The sequence below is a fragment of the Gracilinanus agilis genome, chromosome 4 (assembly GCF_016433145.1).
Source record: "Gracilinanus agilis isolate LMUSP501 chromosome 4, AgileGrace, whole genome shotgun sequence".
Lineage (NCBI taxonomy): Eukaryota > Metazoa > Chordata > Mammalia > Didelphimorphia > Didelphidae > Gracilinanus > Gracilinanus agilis.
Window position 1 is genome coordinate 423,306,933 of NC_058133.1, and position 20,578 is coordinate 423,327,510.

Sequence of the window (20,578 nt, forward strand, 5' to 3'; positions counted from 1 at the left end):
CACCCACTGAAGCCAAGGAATGTGAGACTGCAGTCCACTAAGAGGGGCCTGAAAGTCACGTGGGAACCACCCAAAGAGGCAACCACTAGACCTGTGGAGTATTACAACATTGCCTATGGGAAGTCACTGAAAAACCTTAGCTACATCAAGGTGAATGGTGCTACGCACTCCTTCCTCATTGAGGATGTGGGTAAGTGACACACTGGTCTTGCTTTCCCCAAGTCCACATCTGGTGGTCTCAATGATTCAAACATGATATATGTATGATGACTGTTGATGTAATACATTGTGACCAATCCCTAGGGGTCGGCCAGGTTGGATGACTTGACTGCCCCTTCAAGCTTTATGGTCCTTTTACTGGATCCTCTTATAAAAAAGTCATCTAACTTCTCTATGTTTCAGTTTTTCCACATATGGATATTATTAGCTAATAAGTAAGGTATACTTAACAACTAATCCATATTTATGCATATCTTCAAAACATTTTATTTCAGACCCAAAATAAAAATATTGTCAATCCTATATTTTAAAAACTGCTAGTTATATGTATTCAAGTATAGTAAAGATGATATAATGAGGCATAGATGATATGTAATAGGTATAAAAAAGAAAATTCAGCTTAGTTATTGACCACTTCTCTGCATATTCTCTGCTTCCTTCATCAAAAAATGTGAATAATGTGAAGTTTCATTGAATGATTTCTATAAACTATATATAATTAAAGTATCATTGGAGAAATATTTCTAAAAGACCCTTCTGGAATATAAACCAATAGTGTACATAAGCCTATACAAATTTGGCAACTGAAGAACTTAATAGTCTGTTTTTCAAATTTTAGTTAGGAAATAAAAAAATACTTGTAACTGAGAATTATACAAGAAATATACATATTTTTCTCCTCTACCCCTCTTTATATATCTACCTATTATTTATAAATAAATTATATATTATATCATAATTATAATTATATTATTAATATTATATTGTATAATAATTATATATCATATATGTAATACATATACTATATAAAGTGGCTGAAAATTTGAAGGGTTTGTTCATACTTCACAATAGGCTGTTTTCTTTCTCACTTGTAATTCATGAGATTTGGCACCCTTTAAATTTTGCCAAAATGTCTACAGTTTAAGTTCTATGATATTCCAAATATATCTTAGATGAAATCATAGATATAGTTTTAAATACAGACTGTGGGCAAACTTTTTGATTGTCTTGAATTTCTATTGCTTTGGAAGCAGTCATTCTGAAACTCTACTCATCTTTGAAGACAGAGCTAACTTTTGAAAATAATAACCAGAATTTAAAAAATTTTATATAGTTCTAATACATATATTTATGTGTACATATGTATATATATTTATATATTTATATTTAGTTATCTTAAATGCCCTAAGTCACTTAAAGGAAGACACACTAATAGCCTAGAATAGCTGTGGAAGTTGGCCAATGTACCAATATTTATTAACTAAGTAGCAAACCATTCCTGTATCTTTGCCAAGAAAATCTTAAACAGGGTCATGAAGAGTTGGACATGACTGAAAAAAGACTTAAGAACATCAATGACGTGTCACGAGTCAAGTTCTTTGTTTTGGCCCCAGGTTTCTCCTCCCACCCCCTCTTCCTTCTTTATGAAGCTCTCCTTCAGCTACATTCTTCCTTTGGCTCTTACACGTTCTCTATTATTCACCTTATCTGTCCCACCATCAAGTATAGGGATATTTATTTATGGGATAATAAAGTGGGAGATCTGTAACAATAACAATTCCTTACACATACACATACACACACACACATGCGTGCACACACACAAATGCACACAGGGCAGTCATTCATCTCCTGAACATCAACCTTATTTGTATTTTAGAATATAAAAGCAAATCTCCTTTCCCAGAATTGTTGTGGTTTGAGATTATTGTGAGAAACTTCATTTTGGCTATTGTTTAGCCCTTAGTTGTTTTTTTTTTTTTTCTAGGTGTAAAGAAATGGATAGACTTGCCAGTAAAGCAAGATTAATGTATTTTCTCAAATTTAAAACTTTCTCAAACCATGGGACTTCTAAGTCCCAAATGGAACTGGACCTTTTGAGATGTTGAGTTTCATGGACAGCTCCCAAAATGCTCTAGAAGAGGAAATGCTTTTAAACATGTATAAAGCTAGTTCCAAAGCTTTTTGAGCAACAAATGGTTCTTACCAAACAACTTTCTGATGAGTTAAGTATAAGTCAATCAGAAACATGTGGATTAAATTTCCTTTGAAATACAAATAAATTTAAAGAGTGAAGAGAGAAAGTGCTTGACAAAGCATGATTTTGTGTTTTGTCTGAATGCAAAGCGTTTCCAAATTAGTTCAAGAAATTGTGCCAAACCCCAAATGCCACTGGGCTCTACCCTGGCGAGTCAGAAATCATACCAACACTGGAAACATTAACCATACCAGATGATATCTATTGCATCTATTGTTGCTATGTCCCTGGCTTGTCAACTAAAAGTACTCTCAGGGAAGTACTCCCTAAATAGAAAGAATAGTTATTATTTCTTTTGACAAAGCTAAAATCTACTCAGACAAAATAAAACAAAGCAAAACACAAAACTTTCATCTCTTCTTCAAACCTACAATTTGTACTTTTCTTTAGAAGAGCACTGATTCATCAGAATAGCAAAATCATGCAACTAGGGCTTTGTTTTTTAAACTGGGAGTCCAGTGGAGACATGCCTTTTGAATACTGTCCTTTCCTAATTCTAGAATATCTTGAGACTCAGCCAAAAATAGACAAGTAAAGCTGCACCATCTAACCTTTCCTAATAAACTCAAGCCAAATAAGTAGAACCAAGTTTCTCAATATTTTTTCAATATATTTCTCAATATACTTCTCAAATATTGCAAATTATTTTGTCTCTTTTTTGTTGATATTTTCAAGAGAAAATGGGCAAATATTGTTAAAGGGAGCATTTTGTTTTGTAATGGAGTTCTGTGTTCAGGTATCATGATGAATGTTACATACACTTAATTCTTAGAGATATAATTCAAGTTCATTGACCTGTGTTTGATATTTTACTAAAATTTTGTGGAAATTTTCTTTTGGAGCTTCTATATATAAACTTCATTTGAAATTTTTAACCCAGAAAATTCAATGGACAGACGCATTTTTGCAAATTTTTTTCTCCAATTTTTGAATTCACATGAAGATGTTGTTAATGTACTCTGTTAATATAGTTATAGATTTATGGCAATATGTGTGTATTTTAACATAAAGCAACTTAATTTTTGAGGGTATCAAGTCAGGTGCATTTTACTTGTGTTTAGAACAAAATGAGTAATCTCAGTTTAAAATGATAATAAATATAGGAGAAAGCTGTGGTTAGGCTCATCATTTAACTCAGTTTTCCAAGTTTTATTATAACTCATTTAAACTAAATGGTTAGTAAATACATTTATGTTGCTCCTGGAGATGTGAAACAGTGGCTTGATATAAACCATATGTTTCAGAGCCTGGGGTAGTGTACTTTGTGCTGGTTACTTCAGAGAACTACAATGGAGTGAGCCGCCCAGTGTACAGAGCTGAAAGCCCACTTGGTAAGTCTTACTAGAATTGGAGATTATCTTGGGTCACCTGGATTGGAAAAGGCAAATAGCCTTTCCTGCTTCCTTAGGTCATAACAAAGGCTGAATTTTTTTGGAGGGTTAAACAAGTCAGTAGTAAGCTGAGAGGTTGAGAGCTATCTTAGAGATACTCTTTTTTTTCCTTTAGAATATTTGAAATAGAGAAGTAGATTTGTTTTTTTTTTCTTCCCCTCCCTATTACCTGTGAATATATACTAAAACAAATTACATAATTGAATTTATAGGGATTGGAGCTATTCTTTCTTTGGTATAAGGAGCTCCCAGGTGAGGCAATTCCCACTACCAATGCAAATTGGTATCTTCTCTGTATCTCAGAGTCTCAGAGAATTGCCTAGAGCACAAGAAGATAAGTAACTTGTTCAGAGTCATGCAGCCAAAGGGAGGACTTGAATGCCAGCCATATTGCCTTTGAGATAAGCTCTCAACCCACTAGGTCCTCCTGCTTCACCATTGCTAAGTGACATGAAATGTATATATCTCAATATAGCAGCTCTCAGGTTTCCCAGACCCATCCTTTGCAATCTCAACAATATCATTCAAACATATATTAAGGAGAGAATGAAATGTGGAAAAGCCAAGTTTCCTTTTTTTCCCTAATTTTCAAGTTGCATTTTCCTAATTTAGGAGGTGAATGGATCAAGATTGATGGTTTTTCCATTAAGGGTCCAGAACCACTTAATGAGACCATGACAGGTACTATTTACTCATTTGGTTCATGTCTCCATTGAAGCACAATCTCCCGAGAGGATTGTGCTTCCCGTCACACACATCCTCTTAATTTTAAACATTTCGTTTAGTTCCTATTGCTAAACTAACACACACGCAGTACATTTTTTGGTCAATCTGTTTTTTTGCGCCTGGTGTACCAATCTGCAGTAAATGTTGTCAACCTGTGATTGTTATTTTATGTTCTTCTGTGTGGAAATGTCCAAGTGTCTTTGTTCCAAAATTCTGGTAAACATTGACATGTGCTACTCAAATATGATGGTTGAGATGGTTCTATGGACACAATTAGAATGTATTTATTTATCAGACCAGTAAGTGGTATAAATAAATAAGTGGGATCCAGGGATAATAGCTTTAAAAGGCAAATCCATTGCCTCAAGGCTGCCTTCATTAAGATCTATAGGCAGTCTAGAATATTCTGGAGGACATCCCTTCCATCTCCACTCCATATTTGCTCATTGGCATGTTTTGCTCTAGTTGTCAGTGTCTGCTGGTGTTAATGTTATTTTTCCCTCTAGGGAGAACTGCTGAGATTTTTTGTTGTGTTTCTTGAATTTACTTTAATGATATAGTAAGAACAGTACAAAGTACTTGAAGTTTTTTTTTTCAGAATGTGGTTGGATAGTATCCTGAAGGGAATCCTGTGGAGGGCTGCATTTTAGTCTTATGTACTATATATTTTAAAGTCAATGTGACTTTGTTTGTGAAGAGAAGGTGAGTATTTCAAAAAAGAGATCAATCACATTTTGGGGAGGGGGCTCAGATTTTGCCTGTCTAAGTAGTTTTCAAAGTCTTTTTCTGAATAAAAATGAAGATAGCAGAAATAAGGAAATTTTGAAGGAAACCAGTTTGGGGAACAATGGGAATAAATTGGGTTTAAACATTTTGAGCTTCTGACGACGACTGAATAGCAATGGGAGTTGGTTAGTTCAATGAGGGAGAAAATATAGAGATAGAAGAGTAAAGGATGAGAATGGAACCTTCAGAAATGTTATACTTGGTGAGAGGAAGATATTTTGAGTGCCTACTATTTGTAATGTGTGAGATGTTGGGAATACGAAGATAGGTATGACACATACCTATGTGCAGTGGACACCTTGTGAGTAGACATTCTTTATTCATTTATTTATTTTTTAAGCAGGAAAATATTTTATTTTTTTAGAATATTTTTCCATGGTTACATAATTCATGTTCTTTCTCTCTCCCCCAAATCCCCATGTAAGTAGACATTCTTAAGAAGTTTACAATCGAATAAGGGAAGGAAGACCTGCACACAGAATATTGTGAGGCAAGGGAGATTATTATGACTATAAAAGGAGAATTCCAGATATGAGATATTAGAAGAGGGAGAGAATCACTTTTAGCTGGAGGGTCAAAGGGTAGCCTTCATGAAAGAGTTGGCACCTGAGTGGGATCTTGAAGGGAATTCTACAAAAGTTTCTCTTTACTGAATTAGCAAGATCATTTCAGGAATAGCGTGAAGAATAAATTAGAGAAGTGACAGATAGTAAGTGGGAAAACAGATTAGGAAATTATAGTTCTCTGGGCAAAAAAGGAGAAATGAAGGCCTGAGATAAGGTGGCTGCAATGGAAATGGAAAGGAAGGGTGGCTACAAACAACTTTGTAGAAGTAGCACTAATAAGACATGGTGTATTCTCAGTTAAAAGAAAAAATAGATGAGATCTTCTGATGAAACAGGCCAAAGGATAGAAATGGGAATTTGAAGAGAATGGAAAAATTCTGCAATAACTGCTATGAGGGAGAAACACACAAAAGATAAAGGGATTTCTGGGTATTACAAAAAGGCCCTTTTGTAAAGAGATAGTGAGGAGACATTCAAGTAGCTCAGTGGATAGAGAGTCGGGTCTGGAGACAAGGAGCTCCTGGGTTCAAATCTGGCCTCAGACACTTCCTAGTTGTGTGACTCTGGGCAAGTCACTTAACTCTGATTGTCAAGCCCTTACTGCTCTTCTGCCTCAGAACCAATATGTAATATTGATTTTGAGATGGAAGGTAAGGGTTTGAAAAAAAAAAAAGGCAGCATATTCAACAGTCATAGTACAAGGCAGACCTTAGATCCCAGTCAAGTGTGTCCAGAATGTATGTATGAGACTTGGAAAATATGCTATGAACTCTTTCAAGGTATGTGAGTTTTGTCAATTTTTAAAGGCATTTTGAATGCCAGATATCCATATAGAAAGATTTATTAGGAATCTTATCCCATAAATCAGACATTATTGTTGGCAACTGGTACAGTGCCCAAAGTTCTTGGCTTTGGTTCTTTGAATGTGCAATATTTCTTCTTGTGTTTTGTCTGAAACCAAGGATGAAAACATTCTCTTAATATTCTAGAAGTAGTAGTGGTAGAAAAAACATTTAAGTGCTCACTCTGTGCAAAGCACTGGGGATACAAATGCAAAAGTGAGATAGTCACTGACGAGCTGAATAAATTGTGGGTAGAGTGTTAAAACTTTGGGTCAGGAAGACCCAAGTTCAAATCTCACCTCAGATACTTAAAAACTCTATGAGCTGGGTGAGTTTTGCTTAATCTTTCATCTTGGTTTTCTCATCTTTAAAATGGGAATAAGAGGCAAAGATCCTTCCAGAATGTGGCAGAATCAAGACACAACCCTTATTGAAACCCCTTTTAATTGTTTAATAAACTATTTTTATTGAGGAAAAAATGTGGAGATAATAATAGTAGCTACATCATTGGGTTGTTGAAAGGATAAAATGACAAACATTCTAAACTCTGCAAACTTTGATGTATAAGGATGGGATTTGTGCAAGGGGTATGGGACAAAAGGAGCCAGAGAAGGAGTGGCTGATAGTTGGTGACAGTTGAGACCAGAGAGGATTCTGGGAAATTCTCTGGAGAAAGGGGGAGAGGAAAAAGGTTCTGGTGGAGGACATCCCAGCTTGGATTCAGTCCTGAGGGCTTCCTGAGGATCTTTCTTTGGATATTGAAACCCTAATTCCTTGGTCAAAGATTCCATCGCATCTCACCCAACAAGACTTCAATCATCGAGTCTGCTAAGTTTGGACTCCATTTTGGGAGTGATCTCTTAGTCTCCTTCACCCATTACCCAATCTTGTTGAGAGACCCTTTCCAGTCTAACTTACAGTTATAGAAAGGGATAGAAATAGAAATAGAAATAGAAATAGAAATAGAAATAGAAATAGAAACAGAAGGAGAAGAGGTGAGGGAAGAAGCTTGGGAGTGGGAACCCCAAAGGTTCCCCACCTGAGTGACAGACCCCATAGAAATAGAGAAGAGGGCACCCCAAATCCTTCTGCTCTTCACCCCTTTCCCCAACCCCTAAATTGCGAATAACAAAAGCCATTCATTAGTCAGATAGTATTCTAGAGTGCCTGAGAGACAACGAGGGGGAGGAGAATCATGTCTTGGTCTGGCTGCCTCCATCTTGGAGCCAGACCACCTGCTGTGAAGTTGACTGACCTTGGGGGAGGCTTGTGTGAACTTTGCCCTCATCCAGAATCAGATTGGGGTACCCCATACCTCATCTTATAGGGAAGCCTCTCCCCCAACTCCTGTGGGGCAGCACGACCCTCCAAGTCATCCAGTTTAGAGGTGACACCCCCTCGAAGTCTCAGCAGTGTATATTTGGTGTGAGTGGAGAGCTAGAAGAGAATCTCACCATATAGACTCTCTCTCTCACTCTCCCTTCTATCATAACATTGGTCTCTGGCTCTCCTTATTTTTACAATTTTGGTGAGCCAGATGTACTATATATATTTAAGCTATTATTCTAAAAGAGTGATACAATCAATACATGCAGAAACGTGGTGTCCAGCAGAGAGTGTTTTGTTTTGGAAAATCACAGGGAGAGTGAGCAGATCCAGAGGGGAGTAGATTGATGTACCCTGTCAATTAATAATGGCAATATTGATTTATTTATAGTGCCAGAGCTGGATGGAGGAGATCCTTCCAACAGTAGGTTGGATGGAGAAAGAATGACTCGGGTGTAGAGTGAGTGTGACTGGAGTCAGCCTACACATAGACTGGTTCTTAAGAAAGGCATTTACCAACTGGGAGCTCACAGGACCATGGATGGAAGTTTAAGAGCTGAAAATCTCCTGGGAAAATGGTGTCCAACTCAACTAGAATCAGGGCCACTGAACCATACATAAGAATCCATACAGGTGCCTTTTGACTTAGAATAGCACATGTTAACATCTACATTTTAATGTATTTTAATTCATTTTGTTAAATACTTCCCAATTACATTGTGTGGTGGGTCCAACACCCCTACTCAAGCACATAACTTTTGGACCATAAATGCCTTCCTTATCTACTTTTAAAACCTATGCCAAGTAATTCAGGGGCTGTTTGGGTTATAATTATAGTTCTAATCAGAATAAAAGTACAAAAAAATTTCCCTGCACATTTTCCACTGAAAGGGCATTATTTCAAGATTTGGCTTACGTGGTAGAAGGCCAATAACCAATGAGCCAATCTTACAGGCAGGGACACATACCAATAAGAGTCACTTCAGGTATTCCAAACATGGTAAGTGAAGGCAGAATGGATGGTAGAATTTCACAGGTTTTAGTCACTCAGAGCTTGGAGAGAGCCTGGAATTTTCAGAGTTCTGAGTTATGGGAGAAGAGTAATGGCATAGCTATGTACGACTGGGAATTATTTCATGGCACGTAATAGGAGAATGGGACATATTGTACCAGAATGCTTGACTGTTGGTAGTAGTGGTAGGGAGGGGATCAGAATCTGCAGGCCTGGGTTTAGAACCAATAGATATGTTCAAGCCTTAGTTCTGCCACGGATATGAATATGGTTAAGTCTAGTATTTTGTTTCTTCATCAGTAAAATGAGGAAGTTGGTCTATATGATCCGTAAGTTTCCTTCTAGAATTAATTTCCTTCTAGAATTTAATATTCTATAAGTCTATTAGTATACACACACCTTTAGTTGGATTTTTAAAAGAAAGTGAGGATCACATTCTGGTGTAAAAGGATGAATGTGGTTATGATTTTATTCTATGGGAGAAGCTTGGCACCATTTTGAGAAATGACCATTTATCAGCTGTCAAAAACAGGACAAAACAAAAAACTACTGGTCTCACAGATATTTGTTAAGTTTCCAGATTTTTGCTAGGTACAAACCATAAGGTACATTTGATGACTAGAATGGGGGATTAAAAAAATACACAAAGAATCATAGAATCTCAGTGTTAGAAACCCCCTCAAAGGTCATCCAATCCATCACTACTTGAGGTAGGAACATTTTATAGAATATCCCCAATTCAGCAAGCATTGATTATTTATTGATTATAATTGCTTTTATAATCAACAAGCCATTTCCATTTTCCACTTGAAGATATGTAGTGTTTCACTAACTCAAGGCATTTTTGTATAATCTCTAAGTGCTAGAAGTTTGCATATACATACAGCATACACATAATACATATTTATGGATATATACATAAACACACATAACCAGCATTTATCAGAAAGTAGAGGACCTGAACCCAGGTTTTCCCAAATCTAAGAATAGCCATTATCCAATATGGCACACTGCATAATAACACATGCACATTACAAACATAAATGAATGGCCATGAGTATATATGTACGTAATACACATATATTTAGTGTACTGAAAAAAATCAACGAGTCATCAGTATAATGTGGTTGCCCTAAAAGCTAATCCCATCTTGCTTTGAGAGACATAACTTCCTCTTCTTTTTTTTTTTTTTTTAAACCCTTAACTTCTGTGTATTGGCTTATAGGTGGAAGAGTGGTAAGGGTGGGTAATGGGGGTCAAGTGACTTGCCCAGGGTCACACAGCTGGGACGTGTCTGAGGCCGGATTTGAATCCAGGACCTCCTGTCTCTAGGCCTGACTCTCAATCCACTGAGCTACCCAGCAGCCCCCAGAGACATAACTTCTTGAAATAAGGTGCTGAATATTTTGTACTCTAATCAGCATGATGCTCAGTTTGCAGTTCTGCAGTTTTAGAAGGACATTGTAAAAGTGGAGAGTTTCCAGGGGGCAGCTAGGTGGCTCAGTGGAATGAGAGCCAGGGGACCCTGGTTTCAAATCTGGGCTCAGACACTTCCTGTGTGACCCTGGGCAAGTCACTTAACCCCCATTGCCTAGCTCTTACTGCTCTTCTTCCTTGGAATCAATATCCAGAGGAATTCAGCTCTAATGATGAAAGGAGCTCAGTTCATGATATATGAGAAGTAGTTGAAGGAACATGGGAGACTGACTGTTAGCCTGGAGAAAAGACTCTTTGGGGAGAAGGGGAAGGATGGATAATTGTTGTCTTCAAGTATGTGAAATACTGTCACGGAAGAGGGATTAGATTTGTTTTGTTTGGCTCCAGAGCACAGGGCCAGGAGCAATAAGCGAAAGTTGCAAGGATAAAAATTTAGGCTAGATGTCTGGAAAAATCTTTCTAACAATTAGAGCTTTCCAAAAGCAAAATGGTCTGTCTTGAAATGTGGTGACTTCCAGCTCATTGGTGGTAGAGACCAGATGACTATTTGCCAGGTTTGTTATGGGGTGATTTGTCTCTAGTATGGGTTGAATTAGATAAAGTCCCTTCCGATGCTCAGATTTTGTGCAAATACACACATAGACATATATGAATGTTCAAACTTGTCATTTTATTCTTGTAAAGATTTCCCTCCATTTATGCAGATCTACAATTTGACTTGTAGAATTAAAGAATTTCCTTGGGGCATAGAGAGGTTAAATGACTTCTCCAGTGGGCACATAGCCAAGCTTTATCAGAAAGAGGACCTGAACCGAGGTTTTCCCAAATCCAAGACTTGCCATTATCCACTATGGCACACTACATACATAATAACATACGCACATTATATACACTTACATGAATGTCCTCATATATTGTAAGAATTATAATTAATATACATCTCCAAATATTATATTTAGCTAAGTTTATTAAAATTAACTTGAAACTAAAAGGGAAACTAAAAGGCTAGAGTCAAGAGGGAGCTCATCCAAGCCATGCACATGGAAGATAAAGCGAGGGAGGAGTTTACAGACCTATATAAACAGTAATGTAAATGAAAAAGGAAAAATTTGGGGAATGAGGAAAGAATTCTGGGAGATGAAGTCCAAAGTACAAAATTCCCTAACTATACTATATATGTGTTCATGTGGACCTATATGTATATGAACATTTTCATGCATACTACATGAAATAGATTTTTTTGAATCAGGTAATAAGCCTGTAAAGCAATAGTTTTAAGTGAATTGATTATTCTTTTTTCTGCAATTTAATTTCTTTCTGTATAATAGTATAAATTAAGAAAGTGGGAAAACATCTCCTTCTTTATAGCCTAGAATTTTTCTTTATATTTTACTCTGCCTTACCTACACAATGCTAGCCAAAAGCCATATGTGTCTTAACAAGTATTTTCAAATTAATTTATTAACAGTCATTATTTATTGCCTTGTTAGGTCATTCAGAATTCTACTACAATAGGAATTCACCATCATGGGCCTTATTTCTTGAGTACTGTTTGACCCGAGTTCAGGATTATCAGGGAAAACCAGCAACATTTTATAATAATCACAGTGCTTACTCTTGTCTAACCCTTAAATCAGAGATTCTTGAATGAGCTGAAGAATTCTTTTATTCTTTGGGGAATTTCTCATTTCTTTGCTTGCCTTCACTCAGATAATCTGGGAACTTCATTATCTGTTACTCCCTAATGTGTTGTCCCTAACTTCCCTTACAATTATGTGGTTCATTAGCTTCAAAAAAAAGGGGAAACATTTTATAATAGTAAAAAGAAAGCAAATAATCCCCCTGGAAAGTAATGACATGTCAGTGGGTGACTTTTCCTAGTAGTCCTTTCTCAGTAGTCCCCTATAGCTTCAATGATTTAACCATAGTCATGACCTGGGCAGGTTCCCACAGGTGTTTCTTCTAGGATGGGCTCTCATTGAATCATCTATTAAAGTTCTCCAAAGCCCCCTGCAAGGTGGTACCTTTGGCTGTACCTCATCCTAGCTAAGTAACACAATAGATAACGTGCTGGGCATGGAGTCAGGAAGACTCGACCTTCTGAGATCAAATCTAGCCTCAGACACTAATCACACACTAGCTGTGGGATTTGCTCCTGTTTGCCTCAGTTTCCTCATCTATGGGATGAACTGGGGTCACAAAGCGTTGAACATGACTGAACAACATTTCAGACTCCCATCACAATTTGATTATCTTGTTTTGCTGGAAATTCTTTGCAAAAGGGACCTAATGCGCTTTTTCTATAACTTTCAGCCAAGATTTCTTCATCACTCTAGCGTTTAACATAGTGCCTGGCACATAGAAGGTGCTCCATAAATGGCTATTGATTGATTGATTGATTCCACCTGCAACTCTACAGGTGCTATTGATTGCCCTCTTCTGCAGCTCTCATCTCACCACGGTTGACAAGGAAAGTCTCTTCCCAGAGATCTCTCCCTTAGCTGAAGGCATTTCTTCAGAGATCTACTGTCCTAGCTGGAGACACTTGTTTTCCTTACATCCAATTCTAACACAGTGCCAAACAAGAGACCAGCACTGCATTTTTCCCTTACACTATGTAGATTCTGACAGCTTCTGGCCTGACTAAAGGTTGTCCAATGATCAGAAACACATGGCTCTCCTCACATTCCAAGTGGGGCTCTCTCTCTCTGATAACCAGCTTGGGTAAGGATGAATTCAATAGTCAGATGTCCTCTCTTCACCTCTAGTACTGGGGCTCTGTGCCTAGAGCTCATATGAGCATCTCCCACCAATCTAGGGGCTCTGAAATCCTCTCTGAGCCTCAGCCCACTAAGTACTCCCTCAGATTTGTGTGTTTGTCTGAGGCTAGCTTGCTAATGTTATTCAAATTACCCAGGGCTTCTTCTCTTATGGGAGGAGGGGAAGACTGTTTTTTTCTGACCAAGAAGAAAAATATTTACAGTCTCTACAATATTTCGTGGTGGTAAGGGAGGTATTTTAGACTTTTAAAAGTGTTTTCACTAGATTATACCTTACAAAATTATTAAAATGTAATTTGAAAATTAGTAAGCTAGGTAAGTAGTGGAAAGAGTGCTAGGCGTGGAGTTAGGAAGACTCATCTTTCTGAGTTCAATTCTAGCCTCAGACAATGTGTGACCCTGGGAAAGCAACTTAACCCTATTTGCCTCAGTTTTCTCATCTTTAAAATGAATTTAAGAAAGAAAATGGGAAATCATTCCAGTATCTTTGCCAGGAAAATCCTAAATAGGGCCATGAAAAGTCACATATAATTGAAAAATGACGGAACACATAAGACATAAGTAGGAGAAAAATCTGCTGGTGGCATCATGCTTTCTTTCACATGGAGAATGAAAGCACAAAATTCTGCTCTGAGATCTGTTTGTTTCAGATGGCCTAGTTTCTTAGTCGAACAAAAATGTGGACTGTGAAATACATTTTATGAATTAAATCTAAAGCATAATCAATTTAGAAAAGTATTCATCTTATAGCCTTCAAAGCTTTTTAGCATTACTGAAAGCCATTATTGTTGTAGTGGATCAGACAGGACAGAGAGAAATAGGAGAAGCCAGGAGTTCACCAAACTCTCACTGTTTTAGCTGGCCTACCTTTCATAGGAAATATCTGTGGAAAGACAAGAAATGGACTCTCCCATTAAAATATTTTTGTTCTTTCCACAAATATTTCATTGAAATATGTAGCTTATGGAGCCACCCTTCTCTATGGGTATTTAACAACTTATTCATTTAAATCTGTAGAGTTTTAAAAGAAAAATAGAGTAGGTCTAAGACTATAAGGGTAGCTAGTTGTTATAGTAGATAGAAACTCAGGCCTGGAGTCAGGAAAATTCATCTTTGTGAGTTCAAATCCAGCCTCAGACATTTAATAGCCATGTGACCCTGTATAAGTCACTTAACCCTGTTTACCTCAGTTTCTTTATCTGTAAAGTGAGCTTGAGAAGGAAATAGCAAACCACTCCAGTGCCTTTGCCAAGAAAATCCCAACTAGGGGCATGAAAATTTGGATATGACTGAAACGACTGGACAACAAGAAATAGGACTGGAAAACTCCAAGCCTAAACAAGTGCTCTGCATTTAGTTTTGCTCACGTAAAGATATACCTTTTATTTAAGTACTTTAGTACTTAATTTAGTACATGCTTTTTATCACTGTAAAACCTCCATTCACCAACCTAGCTCATGATCCTGTCCATAAGTTACCAGATCATCTTGGCAAGTGACGGTGGCTGAAAAGCATCATCCCTGAATAACCAGTCTCTGACCTCTCTAAACTGGCTAGGCTGGTTCCTAAACAACTGACCTACAATCCACTTGGCACTGGATCTGTGCCTTTGCCCATTCACCTTCAAACCACAATGAGGCATCAGAATAAGAATTCAGAGGAGGAAGGGTGTTTAAAAATTATGTTTATTTAAAATTTTTCATTGGTACTTTTTGTCATTACATAATCTTAATTTCCCAATATATAGCTCTCTTTCCCTTCCTAGAAAGCAGTGTCTCTAGGAATAATTAAAAGTAAGGGGGAAAAATCCCAACAGTTCAACTAAATTAACCGATATATCAAACAACTTTGATCTTATATGTATTCTATGCCTATAGTCCTCCACCTCTGCAAAGAAGATGAAGAACCTTCTTATAGCCCTTCACAACATTCTTTGTCTTCTTTTTTGCCATTGTTCTTTCCATATACATTGTTTTAATTATGTATATAATATAAATCATTTATATATATAAATATATATATATGGTATTTTTCTGGTTCTGAAGAAGGGCATATTGAGATTCCTTTTTTATATACATCTCTGAAGAACTAAAAGAAGACAACACATTGCAGGGGGGAAAGAATTAGACTGGGAATCAAGACATCTGGGCTCTAAACCTGGCTTTACTGTTAACTAGCTAGCTATGTGGCCTTGGAAAAGCCACACTGTTTGAATTTCAATTTGTTCATTTATAAAATGAAAGGATTGGATTAGATGAACTCTAAGGTACTAAAAATTTAATGAATGTTTCAATAGGTAAAAAAAAACCATTAGCTATAGTTTGTTATATATTAATTTCTAGAAAATAAAATTTAACATGATCCTATCAAACCTGCCTTGTTTTTCTCAGCTTCCTTCTGAATTTCTTTCTGCTTTCTTTTGTATATTTTAATGCTTCATTGACACTTTTTCATTATCTATTATTTTCACTTTTATTATTTCATGTTCATTATCTTATGTTCATTCATTTCCATTATGAATCCCTGCTGTCCTCTACTCTTACATAATACTGCCTCTCCCCCCAATAAGTGTTTCCTCTTGTCTTTTTTTTTTAACACTTACCCTCCATCTTAGAATTAATACTAAATATTGCTTCCAAGCCAGAAGAGCAGTCAGGATTAGGCAATGGGGGCTAAGTGACTTTCCCAAGTCACATGCTGAGGAAGGTCTGAGGTCTGATTTGAACCCAGGACATTCTATCTCTGGGCCTGACTATCCACCGGACCACCTACTTGCCCCCAAATGTTATACCTTTAGTTTATTTTATTTATTATTTTATATATGTATACATATATACATATATTATATAAATTTAGTCAGGAAAAGCAAGTTCATACATCGGTCATGTATGCATCTAATTCCAAACCTCTTGTCAACCACCTCTCTGCCAAGAAATGAAGGCAAGCTAGGTTCATCATAGGTTCCAGAGCCATGGTTGGGTCATAGAATTGATCTGAATTCTTAAGTTTTTCTAAGTCATTTTCCTTTACATCATTCTGGTCTCTGCAGATATTTTCTCCTCTTTCTTCTCATTTCCTGTGGTATTTTCCAACTCCAACTTTCCTTTTGCAGTTCTATTTGAAATTATTATACTTTTCATTATGAGTGACACAGTAACAGACCTACTTCCAAAAGAAATTGGTTCAAATCAAAGCTCTTCTAATTAATTATTGAGTGGCATTGAATAAGTCACTTAAATTCTCTGGGTCATGATTTCCCCCTTAGTCAAAGTGTAAGGATTGGACTAGCTGAATTTTAAAGTCTCTTCTACCCCTTAAACTCTATGATCTCTCTTTGGAATGATTTTCAAATATCTATAATATGGGAAAAATTTTTCTTATTTATTTCCTGAGAAAGTTAGATCTCTTTATCTGAATATGACTTTCAAAAACTCCAAGTCAGTTTAGATAGAATAAGCTTCTAATGATTCTGAAATCTGTTCCTATAGATAACACATGAGTCAGTTGTTAAAGGTTTCTTTGAGAGTTTGTCTATATTTAATTCAATATTTCTGTACTGTAGCAGTGGATTTGGAACTACGGCTTCTAGACTTCACAGAAAAGCCATATGGAAAGGATTCAGAAATGATTGAGTTGCCTGGAAAAGGAAACCTTAAGCAGCTTTCTCCTACAGCAGGGTTTAAACCAACATTTTGTGGTATTTCACCACAGCAGTTTGTTATATTATATATTTACATATGTATATATGGCGACAGATTTTGCTTTTTGTGAATTCCCAGAGGGTAGGCCATTGTGAAAGATTCCTCTTTTTCTGATGCCAATCTACATGCTTACTTCAGCCAGTAATTAGCATGCCTCTCCCAAGTGGGTGAGAAGGCTAGCTGTGGAATGGTTTAACTAAGAAATAGAGAAACTGCCCTGAACCAGATTCATCATCTCTGCTTGTGTGGCCATCAAATAAAACAGCATGCAGCTGACTTTGACTTCATGCTGCAGTGAGACCTACAGTAGTTTAATAAAATCTGATACCTTTGACTAGGTCATCCGTTGTTGGAGGCTAAAGGCTTTCTGTCTGGAGTTTGTTTAGGGGTTTGATGTTCAGGAGAAGGGGGAAACTCACCAGGCATTTCTAAATTGGAGCTATGTGGATTAGCATGTCTTCTTATGCAAGAACCAAAAGAATTTTAAAAGATGGTTTTGTTTTGTTTTGTTTTTTTACTCTGATTTCCATTTTTATTAAATTTTATTTGTGGATATATGTGACTCATGGTCTTTATAATTCGTTAATAGGGATAATAGAAGCAGACATTGTCAATGATTCGAGTGTGCTGCTTTCTCACAGAAAAGTAGACTATATTTTATTAGGACTCTTTCTACTGTCCTACGTTACCTCTCTATTTGGAGACTATGGTTTGATATAAGCTTGTTGATTGATTTATGATACACAAATAGGGCTGGAGCGGGGCTACAATTTGTGTGATGAGCATGAATGACTAGAAAAGCCGGTGGCTTGAGTTGTGTACATTAGTAACCCTGAAATGCTGAATAACATAATGAAGACCTCCAATGCATTGCAGAGATCTAATCTGGAGAATTAGGTTACAGGATTGTAATATGTAGTGCTGAAGGAGGCATTTGTAGTCCTCTATTCTAAATCCCCCATTTTATAGATGAGGAAATTGATTCTCAGAGAAGTTAAAGAACTTGCCCGAGCCACAGCAAAATCGATATTTTAACCCAAGTCCTCTAACCACCTCGCAAATATCTGGATGGAACCAAAACTTTGATTCTTTCCAATTCTCAATTCATATTTTTATTTTTACTCATTCTTCTACAACCTTCCTCTCATAGATCTCTTCCTTCCCCTTTCTTTTCCTTCTCATTTCTTGACACTTAATCCTTTTTGTATGTAACTACCCCAAAATACATAATAATAATTGTATTCGTTTGGGTCTAAAATGGAGCATTGGACATTTGAAGGGGCGTACCTATGGCATGGGAGATAGATGAAAAAGTCCAGTGAAAAGATAGCTTCTGTTGTTTTTTCTAGGTAATAATGAGATCTAGGGAAGATTGGGCACTTTGGCCATATTGCTTTGAAACTTTGACCATAAGCAAGAGGCCAGCCTGTAGCAGCAGAAAATGGCACCAACCTAAAGGAATATGTTTGCCCAGGACTGTCAATTGTAAGGCAAATGATTGAATTCCCTCTGGGCTTACTAAAGAAGGAGAAGATCCTGGGACCTTTGATGAGAATCAGGAGCATTTAATGGACAGATTGAAAACCTTTGTGAACTCATTTATGTAAACAAAATATGTTGCTTTAAACATAGTAGGTGTTCAGTAGCTTTTGCTGGTAACGATATTGTTAAGGCATTTCAATTCACAGAAGAAAAAGAAGAGTGGAAACAACTCATTCTTGGAAACACTTTCACTCTAATGGCCATCATGATGTGTTTTTTTCCAGTCAGCAAATCACCAAGCATTTATTTAAGGCTTTTTCTGTGTCATGTGTTTTAGGAACAAAAAGAAAAGAAATAAATAAGTCCTTGTCCTACAGAATTCTGTCTTGGAGAAAAGGATGCTAAGCACAAATTAAATACAATACGCTGGGGAGGGAGAAGCACTAGCATTGAGGAGATCATGTAGGCAGTGATATCTGAGCTAACTTTGAAGAACTGAGGGATTCTCAGAGGCTGAGAGAAAGGAATGCAATCCAGACATAGGAGACCATGTGGGCAAAGGAGATGGGACATGGAATATTGTTTATGAAGAAGAGTAAGTACTTCAGTATGATTGGATTATAACTCGCATCAGGGGGAGTAACAGGTAAGTCTGGAAAGGTAGACTGGAGCCATAATAAGAAGGGCTTTCAATGCCAAACAGAGGACTTTGTCTTTTAACCTAGAATTATATTATCAGTCACTTGAGCTTTTTGATTAGGGGAATGAAGCAGTCAGATTGGCATTCCTCCCTTGGACCACGCCCTAGGAATATCACTTTGGCAGTTGTGTGCAGCTGTTAGTCATTGATGTACTGTATGGCATGATTTATCTACTAATGTGCAACTCTAGGCATGCCATTTAACCTTTATGAGCATTGGTTTCCTTTTCTTAAAGTGAAGATCCTAATACCTACCTCACAGGATTATTGTGATCAAAGGCAATAATTTGTTTAAAGCACTTGGCAAATCTTAGAATGTTATATAAATGCCAGCTATTGTTATCTTGATTTCTAAGACATCAGGATATCCTGGAATTTGCTTGCCTGATCCAGTACAAAATGGTAAGAAGTTGTGTTCTAATTCCATTTAGCTTCTTTATCTTCTTTTTTTTAAATGACTAATGACTGTCTGGAAAAGGTTTCACCTCTTTGGCTTTATTTAATGGACAGAATACAGTGACCTTAGGATTACTCCTATAAATCCAGTTCTGAATAAAACTCACAGTTAAAGACTGAGAAAAGTCTGTTTTGTAAAGTTATAAATGCACTCAGCACTTGTGGATTTAAATTTGATGGCTCCTGGCAATTGTGACTTCCTGTTTTCGAGATAAAAGACTCGGAGATTTATTAGAAAGATATAGGAGTTTTTGTGAGGATATTAAATAGTACTTAGAGAAAACACTTAAATGATTTAACTATGAACAAATTTGAAACACGTGGATAAAGTTTTTCTCAGTGTTCATTTGGTTTTAAAAATGATTAAAAAGTAACTCATAAAAGGTGCTTGAAGATTTATGTAACTAGGAAACCATTAAAAGAAAATAATTTAAAAGATTTGGAAAGAATTCTGAAACAACAAAATGCAATTTGATATTTAAAATACAAAGATTGGAATTACAGTAGATAGTAGTTAAGTTGCTAAGAGTTTCATTTCAGTGTTTTCCCTAGAAAGAGGCTTTTCTGTTTCCATTTAGTTGAATGTATTGGATCATTCATTTATTCAAAAACATTTATTGAATGTTTATTCTGTGCAAGACACTGAGGCAGATTCAGGGATGATCAAAACATCCTTATCTCTGACATCTAATCCGGGATGGCAGACCCAAGGAACACCCTGTCTGTTATAATGTATGGGTTTTTTAAAAAAAATCAACCTTAAAAGCAGTTCATCTGAAAAATATTTGGGGGTTTTACAAGACTGCTATCTCAGTGTGCATATGAGTCATCAATATGACGTGACATCCCAAAAAACTAATGTGACTTTAGGTTGAATTAAAAGAAGTTTGGTATCTGTAGCATAGGAAGTGATAGTTTTCTTAAATATATCCAGTGTAGGCTGGTTATTTGGTATATCATAAAAGGTATCCCTCTTCATATAGAGTTTGGGCTACTTGATTTCCAAGACTTTCTGGGCTTCCTTCCAACTTGGAGATTCTGTAATTCCTACAGGAGCTACTGTGCCCTTTGTGTGTTGGGAACTATTAAGACTTGCCTTATTCTTACTTTCTAATC

The 20,578-nt window shown here is 36.6% G+C and overlaps 1 protein-coding gene across 1 annotated transcript in view; it reads left to right on the forward strand.

Moving 5' to 3' along the window:
• Positions 1 to 20,578, forward strand: part of FNDC1 (fibronectin type III domain containing 1) — a 113,482-nt gene that overhangs the window by 31,858 nt on the left and 61,046 nt on the right. The window contains exons 2-4 of the mRNA XM_044675750.1: positions 1 to 190; positions 3,502 to 3,588; positions 4,261 to 4,329. The exon at positions 1 to 190 is cut by the window's left edge and continues 7 nt beyond it. Coding sequence (XP_044531685.1) covers positions 1 to 190; positions 3,502 to 3,588; positions 4,261 to 4,329 — 346 coding nt within the window. The remainder of the gene's footprint in view (positions 191 to 3,501; positions 3,589 to 4,260; positions 4,330 to 20,578) is intronic.